The sequence below is a fragment of the Schistocerca cancellata genome, chromosome 2 (genome assembly GCF_023864275.1).
Source record: "Schistocerca cancellata isolate TAMUIC-IGC-003103 chromosome 2, iqSchCanc2.1, whole genome shotgun sequence".
Taxonomy (NCBI): Eukaryota; Metazoa; Arthropoda; class Insecta; order Orthoptera; family Acrididae; genus Schistocerca; species Schistocerca cancellata.
In genome coordinates, this window is record NC_064627.1 from 448,380,719 (window position 1) to 448,407,150 (window position 26,432).

The 26,432-nt window shown below is 38.8% G+C and overlaps 1 protein-coding gene across 3 annotated transcripts in view; it reads right to left on the minus strand.

The window, feature by feature from the left end:
* Nucleotides 1-2,141: 2,141 nt before the first annotated feature.
* LOC126161940 (glycerol kinase-like) overlaps nt 2,142-26,432 on the minus strand; it is a 274,510-nt gene continuing 250,219 nt past the window's right edge. For all 3 annotated transcript variants that reach the window (XM_049918115.1, XM_049918116.1, XM_049918117.1), the window contains 3 exons: nt 17,509-17,652; nt 8,593-8,679; nt 2,142-2,397 (listed from right to left, as the gene is read on the minus strand). In XM_049918115.1, the coding sequence (XP_049774072.1) occupies nt 2,303-2,397; nt 8,593-8,679; nt 17,509-17,652 (326 nt within the window). In that variant the 3' untranslated portion in view covers nt 2,142-2,302. The remainder of the gene's footprint in view (nt 2,398-8,592; nt 8,680-17,508; nt 17,653-26,432) is intronic.

Sequence of the window (26,432 nt, forward strand, 5' to 3'; positions counted from 1 at the left end):
CTTAGAAAATACAGGGTGGTCCCGAATTCATGGTACAAACTTTAATGGTAGGTGCAGGACATTGTAACAAGGATATATTGTATAGGAATGTATAGTCCCAGGTGACGCGGTGAGGCGTAAACAGGGGAAATAACGGCCGAAAGGAAAACGAAAGATTTTATTGAAATCGTTGTTGACAAGTGTCATGTTTACAGTAAGTGTTCAAAATTGCGTCCACCATGAGCGATACATGCTTGACAGCGTCGGTGCAGCGATTGGCGTACACGTTCAAAGATGCCTGGTATTTCACGCACACCTGCAGCAGCTACAGATATGCGAGCAACGAGATCCTCATCTGAGTCAACTGGAGTCTCATAAACAAGACTCTTAAGATGTCCCCATAAAAAGTAATCGAGGCAAGAGAAATCAGGAGATCGGGGTGGCCAAGGGACTGGTCCACCACGCCCAATCCATCTAGCACCAAACGTGGCATTCAGGTAATTCCGTACAGCAGTGCTGAAGTGTGCTGGCGCTCCATCGTGCTGAAACCACATGCGGTTACGAATGGCGAGCGGAACATCTTGCAGCAGTTCTGGTAACACTTCTTGCAGAAAAATAAGATAGCTTTCGCCACAGAGTCGCGTGGGTAGTAAGTATGGCCCAATCAAAAAGTCGTTCACAATACCAGCCCACACATTAATACCGAAACGTTGTTGATACGCATGTGGACGCGTTGCATGTGGATTATCTGTTGCCCACACATGGGAATTGTGCGCATTAAAGACACCCTCGCGTGAAAATGTCGCTTCATCTGTAAATAGCACATGACCTACGAAATCCGGCTGCAACGCACATTGCTGCAACAACCACTGGCAGAAGTTCACGCGAAGAGGATAATCTGCCGGATTCAATGCTTGTACTTTTTGAAAATGGAAGGGGTGTAAGCGATTTTCATTTAACACTCTGCATACAGTCTGATGACTCACATGTACGTCACGCGCAACAGTTCTTGTGCTTGACTCGGGTCTATCAGCCACTATGTTCAAGATGCGTTCTTCCAGTCTTGGAGTGCGTACAGCTCTTAATCGACCAGCGTCATGTCTGTTGACGTCGAACGTACCTGTTTCACAAAGTTGACGATGTAACCGTTGAAAAATTCTATGATCCGGCATTCGTCGATTAGGATACTCCGCGCGATACATTCGTAACGCAGCTCTGGCGTTACCATTTGCACGGCCGTACATGTAATGCATGTCTGCTTTTTCTGCATACGTAAAGTCACCCATCGTCTACGGCAGCACAATTGTGAATGGCGCTTGTCCCTACTGCGATACATCATGTTCATCTACTGCCCTCTACCGGCAGTGACACCAACCGATCACTCCATTTCTCTTTCCCCTGTTTACGCCTCACCGCGTCACCTGCGGCTATACATTCCTATACAATAAATCCTTGTTACAATGTCCTGTACCTACCATTAAAGTTTGTACCATGAATTCGGGACCACCCTGTATAGTGCATCAACAAAGGAGGTGGCTTACAAAACACTCGCTCAACCTATTCTTGAGTATTGCTCATCAGTGTGGGATCAGTACCAGGTCAGGTTGACAGAGGAGATAGAGAAGATCCAAAGAAGAGTGGTGCGTTTCGTCACAGGGTTATTTGGTAAGCGTGATAGCGTTATGGAGATGTTTAGCAAACTCAAGTGGGAGGCTCTGCAAGAGAGGCGCTCTGATCGCGGTGTAGCTTGCTGTCCAGGTTTTGAGAGAGTGCATTTCTGGGTAAGGTATCGAATATATTGCTTCCCCCCTATTTATACCTCCTGAGGAGATCACAAATGTAAAATTAGAGAGAGGCTTTCTGGCAGTCGTTCTTCCTGCGAACCATATGCGACTGGAACAGGAAAGGGAGGTAATGACAGTGGCACGTAAAGTGCCCTCCACCACACAACATTGGGTGGCTTGCGGAGTATAAATGTAGATGTAGATGTAGACAATGCTGTGCAGCCTAATAACCGGTGTATGACTCAACTTTCTTACACTACTTCTGCTGCAGTAAAAGAAGATATTTTCTTTAGTATGTGTGCTGGGATTTTTATTTTATAAAATACTTATAACTGAGTAAAGACTTTATTTTTCATCAATAATTTAAAAACATAAAAATAAAATTTCAAAATTTAACAGCAAATATGTACAATAGTGGCTGAATGCACAAAAAATTATAACAACCTTTACTGTCATGCAACAGCTACAGATGGGAAAAGACACTGGCACTACAGAAAAGATTCATAGTATCTGCAAAGGCATAACTGTCGGCTCTGATGTCATCTGCCAAGTTCCCTGGCTAGGACAAGCAAACCAATACTTGTCATGAGGAAAAGGCTTGCTGGAATCGATGCGAGGAGTCGATATCGTTCATCTGAAAAATTCAGACAAAACTTAAATTCGCCAAATAAATCACTTTAAGACACAACAGATCTTAACATTTTCATACAGGTGTAACAAAAAGACTGAAAAATTAATGGACAGTATGTGTCCTTTAAGCACAGCATAATTTTCCAGTCTTGTAGAGTTTTTGACAATAAAAAGTATGATTTTGAAACAATAAGTCTTTGCCTGATTCCATTATTTCATTTTTACCTCTGTAAATGAAAATTTATAAATATTAAATGAGCATGAACTTTAAGGTAATTCCTTCTGTGGTTTTTTTTTTTTCCATCTGTGTCTGTACTCTACAAACTATCATATAGCATGTGGTGTGGGATACACTATGTAGCAGAAGCAGTTTCTCTTCTTCCTTTTCCATATGTTTGTGTGTGTGTGTGTGTGTGTGTGTGTGTGTGTGTGTGTGTGTGTGTGTGTGTGTGATGAAAAATTGTTGGTATTGCTCTGTACGCCTCTAAAATTCTCTAATTTTGATAGATATTTTGATAGATATAAGTTGGAGAAAGTAATGTGCTTCTTGATCTGTGAAATGTCTGCTTTCACTATGGAGAAAGTTAGTATTCAATCCACGACTGTGAAAATGTGTTAATTAGGAACTTTATGCTACTGTCTCTCCGTTCCCCTTGTCGGGTAAATATTAAATTTCTGCCACCTGCATTCAGATTGGCAATACTGAGTTGAATACCACCAATGCTTCAATTATGAAGATAGCCTGTGCATAATGGTACCATAGTCAGAGATACTTAACTGGTGGCCCTGTTCACATTTAATGCTACAACTATCACTTTCATTTACTACATTTCTCTTTCATAGATTTTTGTTGTGTTCTGTTTGTGTGGCAAACAGAAGACAAAATATGTTAGCTTAGCCATTTTAATTGGCTTCTGACAGTACAACAGTTTCTATCTCTTTATCAGTAAGTAAAATCAAAATTGGTAGAGCAATGCTGGATGTTTGTTTTGAGGCAAGGGGAGAGGTGCAGAAGCTGTATCATTGGTTCCATGTGGCTGCTTGAAGGGCAGCTGTTAGCTGTATCAGCAGTAGCAACAAGCAACCAGACACTTTCCAGAAAAATTCTTCTGGCAAGTTCTCTTAAATGAGTTAGGTGTGCACTACGCATCAGAGGCTGCTGCTCAGGTAGCTGGCGCGCGCACACGCGCACACACGCGCGCGCGCGCGCGCGCACCCACGCGCGCGCGCGCGCGCGCGCACACACACACACACACACACACACACACTTACTTTTAGGTTGGTGACTCTCGATCCGAACACACACACACACACACACACACACACATTTTTAGGTTGGTGACTCTCGATCCGATCCAATCAAATCCAGATAACAACAGCAGGAAACCCAGAAGTATCAATGTAAGATTGAAAGAAATGGCTCCCACAGTTTAGAGTATTAAAATCCTAATCATAAACTGCTGAAGCAGTCACAACAAAGTGTCAGAGACTGAAGTGCTTATGAGCAGTGGTGAAGTTCACATAATACTAGGTATAGAAAGATGGATGAAACCTGAAATTGATAGCACTGAGATTTTTGGGAAAAATTTAGGTGTATATCAAAAGGATATGCAAATGGGAAAAGTATATGGTTTATTTGTCACTGTAGGCATGAAATTCCAATTCAACAAGATAGAAGTTGAAGCTGCATGTGAGACTGTTTGAGCAAGAGTCATATCAGAGGTGGGCATAAAATGATAACTGGCTCCTCCTGTTATCCACCAGACCCATCTCCTGATGTCACCAAAAACTACAGAGAACACCTCAGTTCACTTGTACGTTAAGTTCCCCAATCATACTGTAATCACTGGTGGAGACTTTAATCATCCAACAATTAATTGGGAAAATTACAGTTTTGTTAGTGGTGGGCATGAAAAGACAGCCTGTGACACACTAAATGCTGTCTCTGAAAACTACCTACAACAGATCGTTAGGAACCCCACTCACAATGGAAATACATTGGATTTAATGGCAACAAACAGACCTGACCTCTTTGAGGATGCCCTAATTGAAATTGGTATCATTAACCATGAAGCAGTTGTGGCAATGATGATTAACAAAGTACAAAAGACAACTAAGCAAGCAGAAAGATATATATGTATCACAGAGATACTGAAGGAACTGAACTGGAAGACTGTTGAAGATAGACACTAACTATCCAGAGAAAATCTATTAACAAAGTTCCAAGAACTAGCTTTAAATGACAACTCTATGAATGTACTACAATCGCCGATGTATCACTCACTTAGGGATCATGAGGATAAAATGAGAATAACTACTGCACTTGCAGATGCATTCAAACAATCATTCTTCCTGTGCTCCATACACGAATGGAATGGGAAGAAACGCTAATAACTGGTCCAATGGGTTGTACTCTCTGCCATGAACCTCACTGTGGTTTGCAAAGTATAGCTGTAGATGCAAAATTAGGTGACTTGTGTGTACAGATGCGGTACCAGCTAGCTCCAGCGACCTATCAAAGCCTCACTGCTTTGGTGCCATGATGCATCGCCACTGTTTTCCATGTCAAAGGAGATACACCAGCTATTAGGTAGGTGGTCATAATGTCCTGGCTGATCGGTGTATATTAGCCCAGAAAATTTGCATTTGCACCACGATAATGGTCTTGTTGTATTCCATTTCATTTGGTTGTTTTAGTTGGATGTGTTCCTTCCACCTCTCCTTAATTGTTCCAATATGTTGCTCCCATGTAAGACATGCCACATTTGCGTGGAATGCAGTACGTACTCAGCTTTCGGCATCTTAGATCATCTTTAACATTATTACCAAGACCTATTACCTTTGTTGTCAGGAACAAAATACACTGGATGTCACATACCATGGAAGTCTACAGATCTTTCTAGAGACTGGACCAGCATAAGGTAGACAAGCGATTCTTAGCCTTTTCTTTCTTTCTCTCTGTCTCTACATCTTCCTCAGGCACTGTTGATTTTGAATGAAAAGGCTACTCAATTTGTCAGTCCTAGCACTCAGTTCTTCAGAACCCTAACAGTAGGTGTTTTAATGCTTAGTAGAGATTCTTCTTGTCTGACAGCATTTGAAATCTATGGACCAGAGGTATTAGCATGGAGTTGTTTGATTGGAGTCACGGCAGTGAGCACACATTACAACACAGCTAACAGAACAAAAACAGAATTTAAAAAAATATGAGTGCGGATAAGCTACTACAAACAGCATAGTGAACACATTATTGTGGCCAAGATAGACACGAAGTGCATGCCTACTACAGTAGTACAGGTTTATATACCAACTAGCTCTGTAAATGATGAAGAAATTAATGAAATGTATGATGAGATAAAAGAAATTATTCAGGTAGTGAAGTGAGATGAAAATTTAATAGTCATGGGTAACTGGAATTCAAGAGCAGGAAAAGGGAGAGAAGGAAACATAGTAGGTGAATTTGGATTGGGGCTAAGAAATGAAAGAGGAAGCCATCTGGTAGAATTTTGGACAGAGCGTAACTTAATCATACCTAACACTTGGTTCAAGAATCATAAAAGGAGGTTATATACATGGAAGAATCCTGGAGATACTAGAAGGTATCAGATAGATTATATAATGGTAAGATAGAGATTTAGGAACCAGGTTTTGAATTGTAAGACATTTCCAGGGGCAGATGTGGACTCTGACCACAATCTATTGGTTATGAACTGTAGATTAAAACTGAAGAAACTGCAAAACGGTGGGAATTTAAGGAGATGGGACCTGGATAAACTGACTAAACCAGAGGTTGTACAGAGTTTCAGGGAGAGCATAAGGGAACAATTGACAGGAATGGGGGAAAGAAATACAGTATAAGAAGAATGGGTAGCTCTGAGGGATGAAGTAGTGAAGGCAGCAGAGGATCAAATACATAGAAAGACGACAGCTAGTAGAAATCCTTGGGTAACAGAAGAAATATCTAATTTAATTGATGAAAGGAGAAAATATAAAAATGCTGTAAATGAAGTAGGCAAAAAGGAATACAAACGTCTCAAAAATGACATCGACAGGAAGTGCAAAATGGCTAAGCAGGGATGGCTAGAGGACAAATGTAAGGATGCAGAGGCTTATCTCACTAGGGGTAAGATAGATACTGCTACAGGAAAATTAAAGAGACCTTTGGAGAAAAGAGAACCACTTGTATGAATATCAAGAGCTCAGATGGAAACCAAGTTCTAAGCAAAGAAGGGAAAGCAGAAAGGTGGAAGGAGTATATAGAGGGTCTATACAAGGGCGATGTACTTGAGGACAATATTATGGAAATGGAAGAGGATGTAGATGAAGATGAAATGGGAGATATTATACTGCGTGAAGAGTTTGACAGAGCACTGAAAGATCTAAGTCGAAACAAGGCCCCAGGCGTAGACAACATTCCATTAGAACTACTGACAGCCTTAGGAGAGCCAGTTCTGACAAAACTCTACCATCTGGTGAGCAAGGTGTACGAGACAGGCAAAATACCCTCAGACTTCAAGAAGAATATAATAATTCCAGTCCCAAAGAACGCAGGTGTTGACAGATGTGAAAATTACTGAACTGTCAGTTATAATAAGTCACAACTGCAAAATACTAACGCGAATTATTTACAGAAGAAAGGGAAAACTGGTAGAAGCCGACCTCAGGGAAGATCAGTTTGGATTCTGTAGAAATGTTGGAATATGTGCGGCAATACTGACCTTACGACTTATCTTAGAAGAAAGATTAAGGAAAGGCAAACCTATTTTTCTAGCATTTGTATACTTAGAGAAAGCTTTTGACAATGTTGACTGGAATACTCTTTTTCAAATTCTAAAGGTGGCAGGGGTAAAATACAGGGAGCAGTAGGCTATTTTCAATTTGTACAGAAACTGGATGGCAGTTATAAGAGTCGAGGGGTATGAAAGGGAAGCAGTGGTTGGAAAGGGTGTGAGGCAGGGTTGTAGCCTCTCTCCGATGTTATTCAATCTGTATATTGAGCAAGCAATACAGGAATCAAAAGAAAAATTTGGAGTAGGTATTAAAATCCATAGAGAAGAGGTAGAAACTTTGAGGTTCGCCGATGACATTGTAATTCTGTCAGAGACAGCAAAGGACTTGGAAGAGCAGTTGAATGGAATGGACAGTGTCTTGAAAGGGGGATACAAGATGAACATCAACAAAAGCAAAATGAGGATAATGGAATGTAGTCGAATTAAGTCGGGTGATGCTGAGGGAATTAGATTAGGAAATGAGACAGTTAAAGTAGTAAAGGAGTTTTGCTATTTGGGGAGCAAAATAACTGATGAAGGTCGAAGTAGAGAGGATATAAAATGTAAACTGGCAATGGCAAGGAAAGTGTTTCTGAAGAAGACAAATTTGTTAACATCGAGTACAGATTTAAGTGTCAGGAAGTCGTTTCTGAAAGTATTTGTATGGAGTCTAGCCATGTATGGAAGTGAAACATGGACGATAAATAGTTTGGACAAGAAGAGAATAGAAGCTTTTGAAATGTGGTGCTACAGAAGAATGCTGAAGATTAGATGGGTAGATCACATAAATAATGAGGAGCTATTGAATAGAATTGGGGAGAAGAGGAGTTTGTGGTACAACTTGACAAGAAGGAGGGACCGGTTGGTAGGACACGTTCTGAGGCTTCAAGGGATCACATATTTAGCATTGGAGGGCAGTGTGGAGGTGTAAAAATCTTAGAGGGAGACCAAGAGGTGAATACACTAAGCAGATTCAGAAGGATGTAGGTTGCAGTAATTACTGGGAGATGATGAAGCTTGCACAGGATAGAGTAGCATGGAGAGCTGCATCAAACCAGTCTCAGGACTGAAGACCACAACAACAACAACAACAACAACAACAACAACAGAACCTGAAGACGATTCGGTCAGTTGTCAGAATATCATACAGAAGAATAGAATCAATTACTTGGTTAAACATCCGAACATACACCACTAATCAATGACACTGAGAATATACGAAAGATCATAATTTACCCACTTGTACAGAACAAAGACAACACTACTACGATCATCTAAAACTGAGGTACTCGAGTTGACATTTGACTTTTGTTATTGTGCAACATAACAAAACATATTGATTCCAATGTCTTCCTCTGCAAGGCTGAGGACTTTTCACTTTCTGCTTATATTTTAATTTGGTTCTTTTGAATAGGAGTACAGATACAAACCTGTCATTGCAACAGATTTCTTTGTTGTGACCCATCCTAGGCTTCTCTGAACTGCCATTTTCCATTTGTTGTATCTATGGTCCCGTTCTGTGGAAAAAAATTTAAGTTCAGAAAGCCATATAGTTAGAAACATTATAATAATATTACATGCGACTGCACTGCTGCTGTTCATTACACATTAAAAATAATGTAATACTAGGTGTTCTAGGTTTCTTCTTTATTATTTTCAACTCTACAAGGGGAGAGCATGACTTGGGAAATTTAGATTGAAGTGAGGCTTGTGTGGCTTTCAGTTTACCTAAAGAGTGTTACCTTCTAGCAGTAGTAAAATGCACAGGCCAGCCAATCCACAGAAAAAAGGTTTCAAAGTTTTACCCACACTATATATACATACTAGTTTAATGAACACCTAAACCCATGTAAAAATAGCTCACAACACTTTATTTTTAACCTGCTGATCTGGATTCAATCCAAGCTTCAACCAAATTTTTTCCCCCCCATTTGGTAATAACCAGAAGGGTTTTTAAATAAAATGAATAACAAAAACTATCATAAATGAAATCATTTATGATTTTAGTTTATACATAATGCAACTGTTTGTTAGGCACAAGGAAACGAGTTAAGATTGATATTGTGTGGTTTCAATTGCCTTAGACTGCAGTCATGTGTCTGGGTTGCGTTTGCTAGAGAGAGAGAGAGAGAGAGAGAGAGAGAGAACTTGCACACATATGACCACGGTCTCTGGCTGCTGAGGTCTGGTATTGGCATCCAGAAACTGTGGTCACGTGTGAGAGTCACGCATGCATGTCTTTTGGGCCCAAACCTTATATGTTGACAGTCTTTTTTGTGCCTATCTGCGGCTCTGCATCTCAGCTATATAGTGAGTACCAATTATCCCTTTCATAATATTTTTTTGTGTATGCTTTATAAGATTTTTTTATTTGCTGATAAAAGTAGGTATTACAAGACTAAACATGAGGACATTTTGGAGGCATCACTTTAATCATGCACATTGGTGACTTTTTCTCATCTTGGAAAACCTGATCATATAATTTTGGCTTTGTTAGTCCACTCCAAGAGTCATTAATCAATAGAAGCTTCCTTTCTCAACACAAGGCATCACACAATGGTTAAGGAAGTGAATGTACAATCCAGTTATTAGCTTTCCAGGTTTTGATTACATCTGTATATCTTTGACAATATTCATTTACTGTGTGCTGAACTCGAGAGCCGAATTTACCAGTTGCATCTTGCAAACAAACAAATGCTTTTGGTAGTAACAGATGAGCAGTTAAACTCTTCCACACAATAAACGTGTTAAATAATGGTTCTAATGAACAACTTGCTCCTATTCACGTATAATAATAGTTAAAAACCTGATGACTTTTTAATGACAACAGTATTGCATTAATATTTACTTCTCCTCTAAAAATGGATTTTCTATTACCTAACTATTTTAAAATACAATATTAACTTTGTCATTTCATTTGGTCTAACAAACAGTCACATCACATATAAATTAAAATCATTAATGATTTCATTCAGATAGTTTTGGTTATTCATTTTACTAAAAAATCCTTGTAATAATTACTAAAGGGGGGGGGGGGGGGGGATATGGAAGCTGGGATTCAACCCAGATCAACAGATTAAAAATGAAGTTTACTACCAATGAGCTACTTTTATCCAAGTTCAGGCATTCATTAAACTAGTATGTAAAGTGCAGTTAAAACTTTGAAAAAATTTTCTGGGAATTGGCCACTGTGTTTTACTATTTATTACAGGAGTTTCTGAGTGTGTGAACTGGAGAAATTGATAGTAACAACATTAGTCACTAAGCCTAAGTGGAGACAAGAGGCAGCCAAGACAGGATTATTTAGTAGCTTGATGCAAGGGAGTTATATTTAGCAGACTGCATTTATGAGTAATGTAAGTAAAACAATAATTAAATTCTGTAAATTTACAAATACGAAAGAAGTAATTTTCACTAAGAAACCCAAAAACTAAGCTGGAATCATCTTTCAGTTTCTTTCACACAGATGCTGAAGTATTACTAGTTTCTTCTGACATGCAAGACAGCTACTACTATTTACAGTTTTTCATGAAAACTAATGACACTACTGTACTGAATGTATACCAGCATTTATAACAAGAAATGAACATATGTGAATGTAGTAACCTCAGATGTAGGACACGTGTGTAACTTACAGCTAAAAATATTAAGAATTCAGGAAAATGTCCAGAAGTAAACATGTAGCAAATATGCAGTTACAATTCATACACATTTAAAATCACACTACCACACACTTTCCCTAGTCATTCCTGAGTGGAAAGCACAATTATCCAGAAATAACAGTATATTATTCTGAAAGATCACAAACTGAGTGTACCTAGTACTGCATACTGCTAAGTTACAACTTACACAACTGGAAAGGTGCTGTAATATGTAATTTAAACATCCCTGGTGGCCATTGAAGCCAACTAATCTGAAATGCACTCGAGCAGAAGCTTCCAGAATTTATTGGCATGTTGCATAAAAACTAAAGTCAAAGCAGTGGAAGCATAAGGATTGAAATGATATCAAAAAACACTGTGTGAGATACAAATAATGAAAGGATAATTCCTTTCATTTGGACTCTCCAATACGGTTTAGGCTCCGAGAGGTCAACAGGCATGCAAGCGAGACTGATAACAGCTGGGCTTTTGGACAATGGATAAGGATGTGTGATTAAGTTGTTTCAGTTAGGACTTCAACTAACTTTCATCAGGCTCTAAAAGTAGTAGCATCTTTTCCACAATCTTTTCCATGTGTCTCATAGTAGTAGCCTGCTGTCAACCCAACTTACAAAATCTCCTTGTCATCCTTATGCCACACCTCCTCCCAACTCCTAGCCATGGCTATGCTCTCCCCCCCCCCCCCCCCCCCCCCCAGTATGTCCTCTTTCAATCTTGGCACAGTTATATTATGTGTTTACTGAGCTTTCAATTGTGTCCTGTAATCTTCTCCTATGGTCCAGCTGCCAATTGCTGAGAGTTTTAAGTGAGCTTTAAATAACTTTCCACAATTCTCTCAAAGCAGATATTCAAATTTATGTACTCAATCAGCTTTCATATACTTTTAACACAACAGATCAGTACTGTCACAGATTACAAAGAGTCTAACAAAATTTTAGAAGTGCTATGATGAACTGTCCATACTCAATAAACTGTTCTTATTGCAAATTTTTCATAAATATCTTACTGAACTTAAATCAATGACAACAGCACATATTTTATTACACATACATCACACATTTTGGCAATTATACAGGGTGTTACAAAAAGGTACGGCCAAACTATTAGGAAACATTCCTCACACACAAATAAAGAAAAGATGTTATGTGGACATGTGTCCGGAAACATTTAATTTCCATGTTAGAGCTCATTTTAGTTTTGTCAGTATGTACTGTACTTCCTCGATTCACTGCCAGTTGGCCCAATTGAAGGAAGGTAATGTTGACTTCAGTGCTTGTGTTGACATGCGACTCATTGCTCTACAGTACTAGCATCAAGCACATCAGTATGTAGCATCTTGATTGGGCCCCATGTTCTTCCACCTACGCTCAATGGAGCACGTTATCATGATTTCATACGGGATACTCTACCTGTGCTGCTAGAACATGTTCCTTTACAAGTACGACACAACATGTGGTTCATGCACGATGGAGCTCCTGCACATTTCAGTCGAAGTGTTCGTACGCTTCTCAACAACAGATTCGGTGACCGATGGATTGGTAGAGGCAGACCAATTCCATGGCCTCCACACCCTCCTGACCTCAACCCTCTTGACTTTAACTTATGGGGACATTTGAAAGCTCTTGTCTACGCAACCCCGGTACCAAATGTAGAGAGTCTTCGTGCTCGTATTGTGGATGGCTGTGATACAATACGTCATTCTCCAGAGCTGCGTCAGGGATTCCATGCGATGGAGGACATTTTGAACATTTCCTGTAACAAAGTGTTTGAAGTCATGCTGGTACGTTCTGTTGCTGTGTGTTTCCATTCCATGATTAATGTGATTTGAAGAGAAGTAATAAAATGAGCTCTAACATGGAAAGTAAGCGTTTCCGGACACATGTCCACATAACATATTTTCTTTCTTTGTGTGTGACGAATGTTTCCTGAAAGTTTGGCCATACCTTTTTGTAACACCCTGTATACCTCTGAAAGTGCATTACTATAGCCTGCCTGGACAGGCTGACTGTGGTGTTGTTCACAATGTCTATTTAAAGACATTTGTAACAATATTTCTACAAAATGATAAAATACATAGTTATTGAATTTTATATATTAACATAAAATACAAATGATTTTATGTAGTGTAAATTCGTGCAGGCACTGATCTACATCTATGTCTACATACATACTCCGCAATCCACCATACAGTGTGTGGCGGAAGGTACTTCGTACCACGACTATCATTATCTCTCCCTGTTCCACTCCCAAACAGAACGAGGAAAAAATGAATGCCTATATGCCTCTGTACGAGCCCTAATCTCTCTTATCTTTGTGGTCTTTCCGTGAAATATAAGTTGGCGGCAGTAAAATTGTACTGCAGTCAGCCTCAAATGCTGGTTCTCTAAATTTCCTCAGTAGCGATTCACGAAAAGAATGGCTCCTTTCCTCCAGTGACTCTCACCCGAGTTCCTGAAGCATTTCCGTAACACTCACGTGATGATCAAACTACCAGTAACAAATCTAGCAGGCCGTCTCTGAATTACTTCTATGTCCTCCCTCAATCCGACTTGAATAGGGATCCCAAACGCTCGAGCAGTACTCAATAATAGGTCGTATAAGTGTTTTATAAACGGTCTCCTTTACAGATGAACCACATCTTCCCAAAATTCTACCAATGAACCGAAGACAACTATCCGCCTTCCCCACAACTGCCATTACATCCTTGTCCCACTTCATATCGCTCTGCAATATTCCGCCCAAATATTTAATCAACATGACTGTGTCAGGCGCTACACTACTAATGGAGTATTCAAACATTACGGGATTCTTTTTCCTATTCATCTGCATTAATTTACATTTATCTATATTTAGAGTTAGCTGCCATTCTTTACACCAATCACAAATCCTGTCAAAGTCATCTTGTATCCTCCTACAGTCACTCAACGACGACACCTTCCCGTACACCACAGCATCATCAGCAAACAGCCGCACATTGCTATCCACCCTATTCAAAAGATCATTTATGTAGATAGAAAACAACAGCAGACCTACCACACTTCCCTGGGGCACTCCAGATGATACCCTCACCTCTGATGAACACTCACCATCGAGGACAACGTACTGTGTACTATTACTTGAGAAGTCTTCGAGCCACTCACATATTTGGGAACCAATCCCATATGCTCGTACCTTAGTTAGGAGTCTGCAGTGGGGCACCGAGTCAAGTGCTTTCCAGAAGTCAAGGAATATGGCATCCATCTGATACCCTTCATCCATGGTTCACAAGATATCACGTGAAAAAAGGGCGAGTTGCGTTTTGCAGGAGCGATGCTTTCTAAATCCATGCTGATGCATGGACAGCAACTTCTCTGTCTTAAGGAAATTCATTATATTCGAACTGACAATATGTTTGAGAATCCTGCAACAAACCGGTGTTAAGGATATTGGTCTGTAATTTTGAGGATCCGTCCTTCTATCCTATTTATATACTGGCGTCACCTGCGCTTTTTTCCAGTCGCTCGGGACTTTATGTTGGGCAAGAGATTCACGATAAACGCAAGCTAAGTAAGGAGCCAATGCAGTAGAGTACTCTCTGTAAAACCGAATTGGAATCCCATCAGGACCTGGTGATTTATTTATTTTCAACGTAGTCAGCTGCTTCACAACCTCTATCACTATGACCTCCATATGGGAATCTGTACGAGACTCAAACGGCGGTATGTTTGTACAATCCTCCTGCATGAAAGATTTCTCAAATGCTAAATTTAAAATTTCAGCTTTCGTTTTGCTGTCTTCCGTTGCCATGCCAGACTGATCAGTGAGTGACTGGATGGAAACCTTCGACCCGCTTACCGATTTTACGTAAGACCAGAATTTCCTTGGGTTTCCAGCAAGATGTTTTGCTAAGGTATGACGGTGGTAGTGGTTGTATGCTTCGCGCATCGCTCTTTTTACAGCAGCACAAATCTCTACTAACTTTTGCCTGTCCTCATTCTCCCAATCTTTCTTGTACCGTGAGTGCAACTGTCTTTGTTTCCTGAGCATTCTCCGAATTGCGCTGTTAAACCACTGTTGGTCTTTTCCGTCCGTAACCCACTTTTTCAGCACATACTTCTCCAATGCGTGATTTACAATGTGTTTAAAATTTGCCCATAATTCTTCCACATCCATCGTACCGGAAGTAAATGAAGTCAATTCATTTACTAAGTGGGATGCTAACAACTGCTTATCTGCTCTTTCAAGTAAGAATACTCTCCTGGCCTTCTTGACCAACTTTTTAACTTTCATAACCATAGTCGTAATGACAACATCATGATCACTAATTCCTGTCTCATCAACACTGACACCGTCGATGAGGTCTGGTCTGTTCATGGCTACCAGATCTAAAATATTTCCATTACGCGTTGGCTGTTGATTTAGCTGCTCAAGACAGTTTTCGGATAATGTGTTCAAAAGTAATCCACACAACGGCTTGTCTGTACCACATGTAATGAATCCATAGACATCCCTGTCTATACTAGGTAGGTTGAAGTCGCCTCCTGACTAATATAACATGATCCTGGTACTTCTGCGATACAGAGTGTAGACTCCCTTTGAATGATTCTAGAACTGTCACGGTGGAACCTGGTGGTCGGTAATAACACACAACAATTAACTTCATTTCTCCTAGCCCTGTTAAACGTGTCCAGATAACTTCACAATCACACCCTACTTCAACCTCAGTAGACACAATATTTTTGTCAACTGCAATGAAGACACCACCCCCTACTGTGTCTAATCTGTCTTTCCAATACACATTCCAACCCTCACTAAATATTTCAGAACTTCCTATCTCAGGGTTCAGCCAGGTCTCAGTCCCGAGAATAATTTGCATGCCACACGCTTCCTGGAGGGCAGTAAATTCAGGAACTTTATTCTGAACACTGAAAATTTACTGCTAATATCTCGATAGATGAAGTGTCTTTACACTGAGTGTGTCCTGATTTCCCTGCCTGCACTTCGACTGGTGAGTGTTCATCAGGACACCTCGCACTACTGCCTAGCCTAAAAAAAAACCATGTGCATGCCACAAGTACTTTGCTACACGAGTAGCCACTTTCTTTTAGTAGTGCCCCCTGACCTATCTAGGGGCATCCTACAATTACCCACCCAATAGCGCAAGTCTAGAAATCTGCAGCCAAGACCGTCACAGTCAACGAAGTCTCAGGTTGAAACCCTCCACTTGGCTCCAAACCGAAGGACCTCGATCCACTCTGGGAACGATGCTGCTGCTAAAATATTTTTTAAAGGATTAGATTCTAAGGTTTAAACAGTCTGGAAACCAACAACTTTAGTAAAGATAACTTTTCAATTGTTTCAATTGCACTCTTTTCAGAAAAGATATCATCATCTTTAGAAATAACAGAATTGTGACTTTCATGTATGTAGGCAGTTTTTACAAATTATGAATTTTTAATATCTTTTTAAATAAAACGTATCTAAACGAACTATTACACTGTTGTAATCAACTACCTGTAGCCTTTACAGTGAATAACAAAGTTTGAATAATAATTTGGAGATTTCTTTAGTACATGCTGTATGTATTATATTTATGGAAAAAAACAGAGGCACTACCTGTGAAATCAGCCACGTCACAACAACCCTGCTGCAACATTTGCACATTCTTATGTGACCATTATCACCAACCAGCTGTAAGCTGCATTAATAGTCATCACCTAACTGTTGCCAAATGCAAAGAGTTGATTACCCAGTGGGCAAATAGCTGCTACAAATAAAATTGGCCAACAGGAGGAAGAACATGCTGCTACGGACAACATGCTTATATTCAATGGCTGCTTTACAACTTGCAACAATTGATTCCATCCCCCCTGTCACCACAATATCAGCGTCTCTGAATTAGGTAAGTGCAAATAGGTTTTACAATATATCTTTCAATACCACAATCCTCCTAGCCTCAATCTCTGGTGGCCCTTATCTCACATCCCTTCCATCCCCCTCCCCACACCTCTTTCTTCACTTTATTAATCTAAACTCAGACTTCTCTCTACCTTATCTCCCTCTTCTTCAGTTCTTTCCCCCTTTCCACACTCCACCTTAAATCCTTTACTCCACTTTATCATGTATTACGCACACCTCTACTCCACTTCACCATGTATCACACACAACAAATCTGCCTGCACCAGGGTGGGCTCAACTATGCCATTCCCTTGCACACTCTACCTTTTATTCAACAGCCTCCTTTCTCTCTGACCCTTCCCACCTCCTTGCTCCTCTTACTGATTCCACCTGACACAACCCTCTCCCCAGTTGGCCTGCAGTCCTGGGACAATGTAGTTGGCCCAGAATAGGTTGTCATGTCTCTCTCTCTCTCTCTCTCTCTCTCTCTCTCTCTCTCTCTCTCTCTCTCTCAAAAGGAGCAACCACCACCACCACCACCACCACCACCACCATGACTATTTATAATAAATTGTGTAATAAAATTAAAAAGACCTTATCTTCTGCCAGAACTTTAGAGTCAATATGTTTGCTCATAGCAGTGTCTGACAATATTCTAACTGGTTTTATCCCTGCTTAGTACAGATACAAAGTATGATTCATCTCTGAAGTATAATGACCTATCGGGGAGTGTATGATTTCTTAATATTTAGTGAAATTATTTTAATGGAAAAACTGTAAAATTACTTAAAAAATGTTTTTCTTTACCTTCATCAGACACATGTGGTTCAAAAATTTTACTGGGATGTGAACTCTGGCTGATATATGATATCTTCCATACACCAATCCCTTCAGCCTGACCAGCTGCAATTGCCACTCCCAGTGAAGAGACATCACGTTTACTTGAGCGGGCTGGAAAAAACAAACTCTCAAAATACGTGAACATAAAACATGTCTAAGTGCAATGATCCCATGAATAAATAAATAAATCAAACACTGAAGCTTAGTATTAACAATGTGTAAATAATGAAGTTATTAGAGATGTACCAGAAGCTTGGACAGGACAAAGATCCAGCAATATGATAGGAGGAGAGGAGGCTGAAAAAAAAAATGTGATTACAGTTTGATGGGGCACTGAATGAAGCTAACAATTTCTTCTGACCTAAATCAGTGGAAAATGTATGAACCAGAGTTATTTCATCTGGTGACCAAAATGTGAACACCAGACTTAGCCTCAGATTTCCTGAAAATGTTTAATCATGTTACCAAAGGCACAGCACCATTGGGATTATTTGGCAATTGGCTTGGTACACAGTGTGGTAACTTTACATGAAACACCCACAGTCTAATGAAACAGCACCTACCAGACTGAAATGACATAACGGAATCTGGATCGTATGGCGTTTCTCACCACTGCCAGATGATGTGGCTTGCACCACGTTTTGCTATGCACCATGTCTGTGCTACTTCAAGGTGGCTACTTGAACTTGGGAAAAAAAAGTCCCTGAGAATTCAACATATGAGAAGGAAGATAGTGTCAAGAAGCTCCTGATGAATTAACGGTGAGCGGGGATGTAGCATACCATAATAACGATTTGTCTTTGCTCTCAGTTGAGCTATACACCAGCCACAGGCACTAGTTTAACTGCAGTTTTCAAGATTTGATAATTTATTCGTAATAATATTAATACAATTAACATGCTTTGCAATATTAAGTACACTCATGTTCAGAAAAAAAGAACACCTTGAATGACTAGATAGGACGTTCAGGTTCACAGAACATGTACATTAGTATATTCAGCAGAAATGATTAGCATTTGAGCCATGTCGCCCCACAGGTTCGGGGTCAACATCGATATCACAGTGCAACACCACCTACCAGTAAAATGTGCCTGAAGCTCTCGTTGTCACTATAAACCAAAGGTATTGGATCAGTGTGACTTAAGCAGACATACAGGAAGCCTCGCAGACGTATGCACAAACCATACTGTCAAATCAAATCTGTGAGTTTGAAAGAAGGCATGTTATTGGCATGAGAGAATGTGATGCATCTACCCAGGAAATTGCTGCTAGTGTGGCACGAAGTGTTTCAGCAGTGCAACAGGTGTGTACATGCAACAGGTGTGTGCAGAATGGTTCATGGAAGGCCGTAGAACACAATGAAATGGGTCAGGTTGCACCACCGTGAACCCCCGTCCACCAATAAGATCGACACCTCACCTGAACCTAATTGCAGGACAGGCCTGCAGCCGCCTCAGCTCTAGCACAACTGTGGAACAGTCTAACACATCATATACTATCAGGGGGTGAAAGTCCATTGCCGTTCATTACAGCATGGGTTATTTACGCATTCTCCACTTCTCCGTCTACCTTTGATGAATGTGCAGAAACATGCTAGACAGCAATGGTGTATGGAATAACATGACTGGCATCAGATAGTGTTTATGGACGAATGCAGGTTCTGTTTGTTTGAAAATGATGGCCTCAATTTGGTTCGCCACAGCCGAGGGGAGCAGCATCACAGTGACTGCATTCCTACTAGACAGAGTGCCAACCCAAGGCCATATGATGTAGGGTGCTATTGGGTACAACCACAAATCACAGTTGGTGCATGTCCAGGGCACTGTGGATTATCCACAGTTAAAGATACTCCTTTCATAAGTTAATTGTCTATGAGGATGTAGTCTTATTATGAATTTCATGATAGTGAAGTTTTAGATTCTGGAAGTGGAAGCAGATGTTCTACCAATGTTTCACTAAAACTAACTTCTTTTAAGACTCTCCATCACTCTTATGGCCATACTCTCCACCATCAGCTGATAAAAAATAATACATCTGCAACTGAAAATAGCTAACAAGACTGGACTGCTGATCCAGATTTAGCAGGCACTTTACTCCTGATGTACTTTCCATATAAGTCACCAATACAGTTACTTTCCAGTAACAATCAGCTCACTTCTTCTAGAATTACTGAGTCGACATGGGTAAATATTTAAACTGCATGTATTATCAGTATTTCCACAGATGTCTCAGCCACAAATTCATTGACAAAAATGACCCACTGTATAAGGTAAGTGAAATACTAGAATTTATATTTATTATGATAAAGTGTGTTTTTAATAAGATTTGAAATACTTATTTATTTTGTCAATAATTCCATTCTATGTCATAATATCACAAAATATTGATGTCACATACTTCTACAACAAACAAAAAAAGATAATGGAAGAAACACCATAAGATTGGAGTTAACCACAGGGTGCAAAAGTGCGAGACTGTGCTGCTATTTGCTATGCTACTTGTTCACTCTCCATGAGAAGACTGACAAAGCAGCAAGAAAACTTTGTCTTTCCTCAGAATCTATTGTGTGCCGTTATTGCATCTTTGTTTCTTATTGCTGACATTTCTTATTTTTTCATCCAAGTTTATGGCAATTCAAACGCTTTCGCAGTAAATGTGTCGAACTTGATGACGTCCAGAACACAGAATACGTTAGTTATATCAATAGCAAAATCCCATTTCACATTCATTGCTTGCTGGGACACATGCCATTTTGTTCAACAATATGTGTAAAAAACAGTTATTGAATGTTTTGTGGATAAAACTTAGTGCAAATGGGAAAAATTGATGTATACAGCCTGTAGTTAACTAAGCTAATCTGTGATTGTGTACCTCTGGTTTTACAATGAAAACAATTCTTAATGCAATGTTAACTTAAAATGTAACTTTATTTCATAAACCGTATATGAATGCAAAATACGAGCCATAACTCCATATAAACATGCGGTGATAATGTCAAGTGTGGCAAATCATAGCGTGTCACAGTCAAATATTAAAATATATCACAGATTTACTCAGAACTGAAAAGAGGTATGGTTAAAACAGGTTTGATATATTACCTACATTTTGTGTGTGGCAAGGAAGGACCTAAAATGCACCAAATGTAAACTGGCCAGCAATTACATTTGGAATGCAAGCTTTTCAGATTGTGTTTGGTACTTGCTAAAATTTGAAATATCAAATTAACTATAAGGAATATCAAAAAGGGAGCCAGTTCATTATCCAGTTGTATCAGACTGTAAGGTGTGAAACAATCAAAAAATTTTATCGATAGGTTCCCCAAAATTTAATGCGAAAGGTTGTACACCAAAGAACATATGCAAATCCGAAAATGATGGTTTTTAATTTTTGTGCAAGGAGTAAAAGTTTTACTTAGAAACTAACTACAGAGATGGCTGTAGCTTTATGTTATCTACCTAAAAAAAATTAATTAAACTGAGTAAAGCCAGAACACCACTCTCTGAAGGTGCCACAGTGCCACATTACTTCTACTGGCATCATGTCATGTGACTGGCACACCGTTTCTGTGTATCTGCTGTGCCAGACATCACATCGCTTGTCACATTATGTTGGTGGGTGCACTGCCTAAGAAGAAAAATAAGTAAAGGTGAAAGCTATTGGATAATCAGTTTGACATTCCACGTCTGACTAGATTAATACTGAGATAAATTTAACATTACCAGACAAACATCAGCGTGCCTTCAGAAAAAGTGGAAGTACCATAAAAGTAATTCTGACCTTACACTTGGTAATGTAAGTTGTTGCCACTATGTTGCTTTGTATGTTAGAGAGACAATGAAGGAAGTAAAATAAGTCTCAGAACAGAGCTAACAATGCAATAGAAACATTAAGGTTCACAGGCACATAGCCTCTCTGATTGAAATTATGAAGGTTTATAGTGAATATTAAATGGTATGGGCACCTGTTCAGTACAGAATCTTGTGTAAGGATAAATAACAGACAGAATGTGATGAAATTTAATGGAAAATAAAATAACCTTTGTAATGAATCAGAAACAACAGGCTAGAAGTAAATGAATTCTGCTATGTAAGACACAAAATTACAGATCCTGGTGTCAGCAAACATACTGATGCCAGAAAAATCAAACATTCTTCACCGAATGAAATTTATTGATATCACACATTGAAACATAATTATGTAAGAAACCACTGAAATTGTACTTCCTGAATATAACAATGTATAGATGTGGAACATGAACTACAGGAAGAATGACGAGAAAAGACAAATACTCTAGATTTCCTCCTGGGCTTGAAGTGATATGTGCATTAAACAATTCCTCCCCTCTTTTCTCTCTCTCTCTCTCTCTCTCTCTCTCTCTCTCTCTCTCTCTGTTTCCCCCCCCCCCCCCCCCCACTGCCTCCCCCCCAAAAAAAGGATCACTATCAGACATGGGGAAAGAGCAACTAATCATCATATAATAGCAATAAAGTGTATCAAACGGAACACACAATATCGTGTTTTGTTAAATATGGATTTGTGAAATGAAAGGAAACATCAATGCACACAGAAACCATTATAAAGGGACTGTTTCCTTGTAACACTTAAATGTGGATACCATCTACAAAAATTTTAATAAGTGTGTCATTAAATAAAATGTATCAAGTGTCATTAATTTTAAGTAGTGCAGGTGACATTCTCATTTTAGTTTTAGTTTTAAGTTATAAGAAGTCTTACATGATATGTAACAACTACTTATTCTGTCCATTACAATTATTTACCATGCTCTAGCATTCATAATTGACTGCCAACAATTTCAGAGAAATTGTTTTGCAGCAAACAAGAGTTGGTTCAAGTCCAAATATAAAGTTGTGTCACAGGATCAATTTGTAAAATTCCACAGGGGTTTATTTCAAATGATACAGTCCTAAGCTTCTTGTTTTGGTTGGGACACTAAACATTGTTCTACAAGTGTTTTGTAAATATGTAATAAAGTACAAAGCCACTGAAAGTAACATAATGTTCCCTCAAAATTTTAATGAAATTTGCAATGGTGTTTATATTACAAGTTAAAGAAACTTTGTTATATCTTCAACTATTTATTTATTAATATTATGAAAAGAATAGTTGACACTCAATATATAGCGGAGATGCTGAGTTGCAGATAGACAGCAAAAAGACTGTTGGAAAGTGAGCTTTTGGGCAGACTGAAGTCTGGCTTCAGCTACCACAGATTGTTGTCATGTTTGTGTGACTTGCATTTGCATGCATGTGAGAGTGTATGTTGTTCATTTTTGACAATGCCTTGTTGGCCAAAAGCTCACTTTCTGGCAGTCTTTTTGTGTGGTGCCTATCAGCGACTCAGCATCTCCACTGATGGTGAGCAGCAACTACTCCTTTCATAATATTGTTACATTCCATTCTGGATTTACTACTATTTATTTATTTATTTGTTGTTATTAGTACTTATCACTAGAACACCATAATATTACTCACAATAAGCTCAATGCCATATCAGACCATGTTGGAAATGTGCAGATCATGTTGAGGTATTACACCTTGAAATGTGTACAAAGGACATAATTCATGACTGGTTACAATATATACTAGTAATTTCTGAACTATTGTGTTGCCTTATACAGTCAAAGTAGGCAATCTCATTAGTCTCCATCCAAAGTTTTGATGGATTTGCCAAGACAATGCACTTCACAGCACATCATGCATTATTTATTTATTTATTTCTAATGTCTCATAAAACAATACATAAAGTATGCTACAGAACTGCAATAATTAACATAAAATGCTGGAAAACAAGCCACTGGGGTCAGTTCACTGCAGATTACAAAATAACCTCATCGAATTATCCTCAACACATACTGACACAAACAGTAAAATTTTCCAGATTTGGGAAATTTTTCCTCAGATAATGAGAGAAACAGAACAATAAAAAAATGTAAAGGGTATATCAGATACAAAACAACTGATGCATATCATTTATATTCCAAACAATTGTTGTCAATGAATTCTTTATTTGCTTCTAGCCTTTATCTTTAGAAGGTATTGTGTACTAACCATGGAGCTCTATGATTGCCGTTTAACATAATCTATTATGTAGACTGTCATAATACCGATCAAACTACTTTATGTTACAGAACTGGAAAAAATTCTACAGCAGATTAGGACACATAATGAAAATGAAGAATGTTTTAAAAAGATATTTGAACACTGGTTAATTCTGAAGTTCATAATGGAGTGAACTTATATTACTTTTTTAAATAAGTAATCCCACAAGTAAAAACTTTGGTGCTAAATGTGACAAACTGGTAATATAACACGGTTTGATTATTCAATTTACCCAAAGGAGTTCTATGGTTCTCTTATTTCTTACAACCATCGAGTGTCTTCTCTGTAAATGGATTCAGTGTAATATAAAAAAGGTAAAATAGGAAATTAACTCCATCTTTGTGCATTTGTGTAGTGGTGTCAGTTTTAGAAGAGAGAACAATGAGAAAATTTTGCTGCACCAGTTAAACTGCAGATTTATTGCTTATCAGTGGTTCACAGATGGGCAATTGTTAATATCTGTAAGTCTAAGTATAACGTTCAGCTAAATACATGCTTTAAATCCAGTGCTCAGGCTATCAGAAACACACCCAGCTATTTCTTTATACGTTTCTCCTGCAAACACATAATCAGATACCACTACCATTAAAATGACCATTTTCAATCTGTCTATTTCATTTTGAGCTAATCTGATTAAGTTTATTCCTATCTGTAAAAATGTCTGTTTGAAAATGTCTGTATTCTGCTGACAACTAGAGAGCTAACATGTATGTTTACTGTGTAGGAGTGGCACTTTACACAGGAATAATGGTCAAACAGTGGCAATATTTACTGTGTTAATCACATGATACAAGATGTGTCACTACTTTCTCAGTTGTTTTGCTACTTTCTCCTGACATTTCAATTATGTCTGAAGTATGTGATGTCTGTCTAGCTACAAAAATGCCTAACTTCAACAGTAACATCCATAATTCCTATGTTTCTTTTCATGATATAACTTGCATAAATGCTAATCAATCATGGATCACATTAGGCAATTCAGTGTTCTTTCTTCGAATATGCACACAGTGTTCTGTGAAAATCATGTTTAATATCAGTAGCAAAAATGGAGGAATACCATCCACAAATATATTAGAAAAACTAATTCAGTTTCATAAGAATTCTAGTCGCTACAAAACTGAAGGAACTCTAAACAGCTGAAATAACAATATTTCCATTAATTTATGAAAAAGAGGTCAGTTACACAAGCAGCCTTTATTTTTAACTGCATTTAGATAAAAAAGATTGTCATATTTCAGAGAGAGGAATTTCTGTGAAGCTTGTTCAATTGCCACAAATGAGAACCAAGTTTAAGTAGTGCGGAAGCATCTCGACCATGCCATAATAGCTGGAGGTGATTTTAACCTACAAAGTGTAGACTGGGACTTCAGTGAAGGTGGTAAGGGTAGACAGTCTTGTGAAGTAGTTCTGAACACATTTTCCAAAAACCATCTTGAGCAGCTAGTTCGGCAACCCACATACAATATAAATATTTTAGACCTCATGACTATGAACACGCCTTATCTTATTATGTTGGTATTACTGACTGAGATGATGTAGTGACAAGGGTTACTAACAATAATAAAACCATCAAGAAGGGCAGGAGAGCATTTATCCTGGAAAGAGCAGACACACAGTTGTTAGCATCCTACTTAGACAATGACTGGACAGAATTTAGTTCCCATATGATACACATGGGGGTGTGGGCAAATTTTAAATCAATTGTGAATTGCGCTCTGGAGATGTATAGTATGTGCAAATTAAGTAGATGACGGACAGAAAAGACCCATTGCAGTTTAATACCAAAATTAATAATATTCTGAGGAAGCAGAGTAGTTGCAATCTCAGTTCAAAAAAGAATCCAGAAATGTTGACAGGCAGAAGTTATTAGAAATTCCTGTGCCTATATAAAGATCAAAGCATGCAACAACATCCACTGTCATACTAGCAAAAGATCTCCCAAAAACTTGAGGAAATTCTGGTCCTATGTAAATTTGCTAAGCGGGTCAAAGACTTCTGTTCAGTTACTTGTTGACCAATCTGGTATGGCTGTAGAACCCCTCAAAAGGAAAGCTGAAATTTCAAACCTTGTTTTTAAAAGTACTCATTCACACAAGAAGATCATACTAAAGTACCTCTGGTTGACTGCTGACAGACTCCCACGTGGAGGACTTAGTGATAGGCATCCCTGTTACAGCGTAGCAACTGAAAGAGTCGAGAACAAATAAGTCATCAGGTCCAGATGGAATCCCTAGTTTGGTTTTCCTCAGAGTACTCTTTGGCATTGACTCCTTACTTAGCTTGTGTTTATCATAAATCTCTTACCCAGCACAAAGACCCAAGTGGCAGGAAAAAAAGTGCAGGTGACTCTTGTATGTAAGAAGGCTAAAAGAATGGACCCGCAAAGATACAGATCAATATCCTAAATGTTGGTTTGCCACAGAATTCTTGAGCATATTCCAAGTTCAAATGTAATAATCTTCATGAGACGGAATGTTTCTGTCCTCAAATCGGATTTAGAAAGTATCACTCATGCAAAACTCTACTTGCAATTTTCTCTCACAATATCTGGTGAACCATGGATGAAGGGCAATAGGCAGATTCAAATTTCCTAAATTTGTGGAAAGCATTTAACGTAGACCCCCACTGTAGATTTTTAGTGAAGGTCTGAGCATGCACAACAGGTTCTCAGATATGAGAATGGTTCAAAGACTTCTGAAGGAAGTATGTTGTTTGGGGTCAGTCAGCATCTACCTTGTTCATCACAGACAAGAGTATTGTCGAGAGTGCCT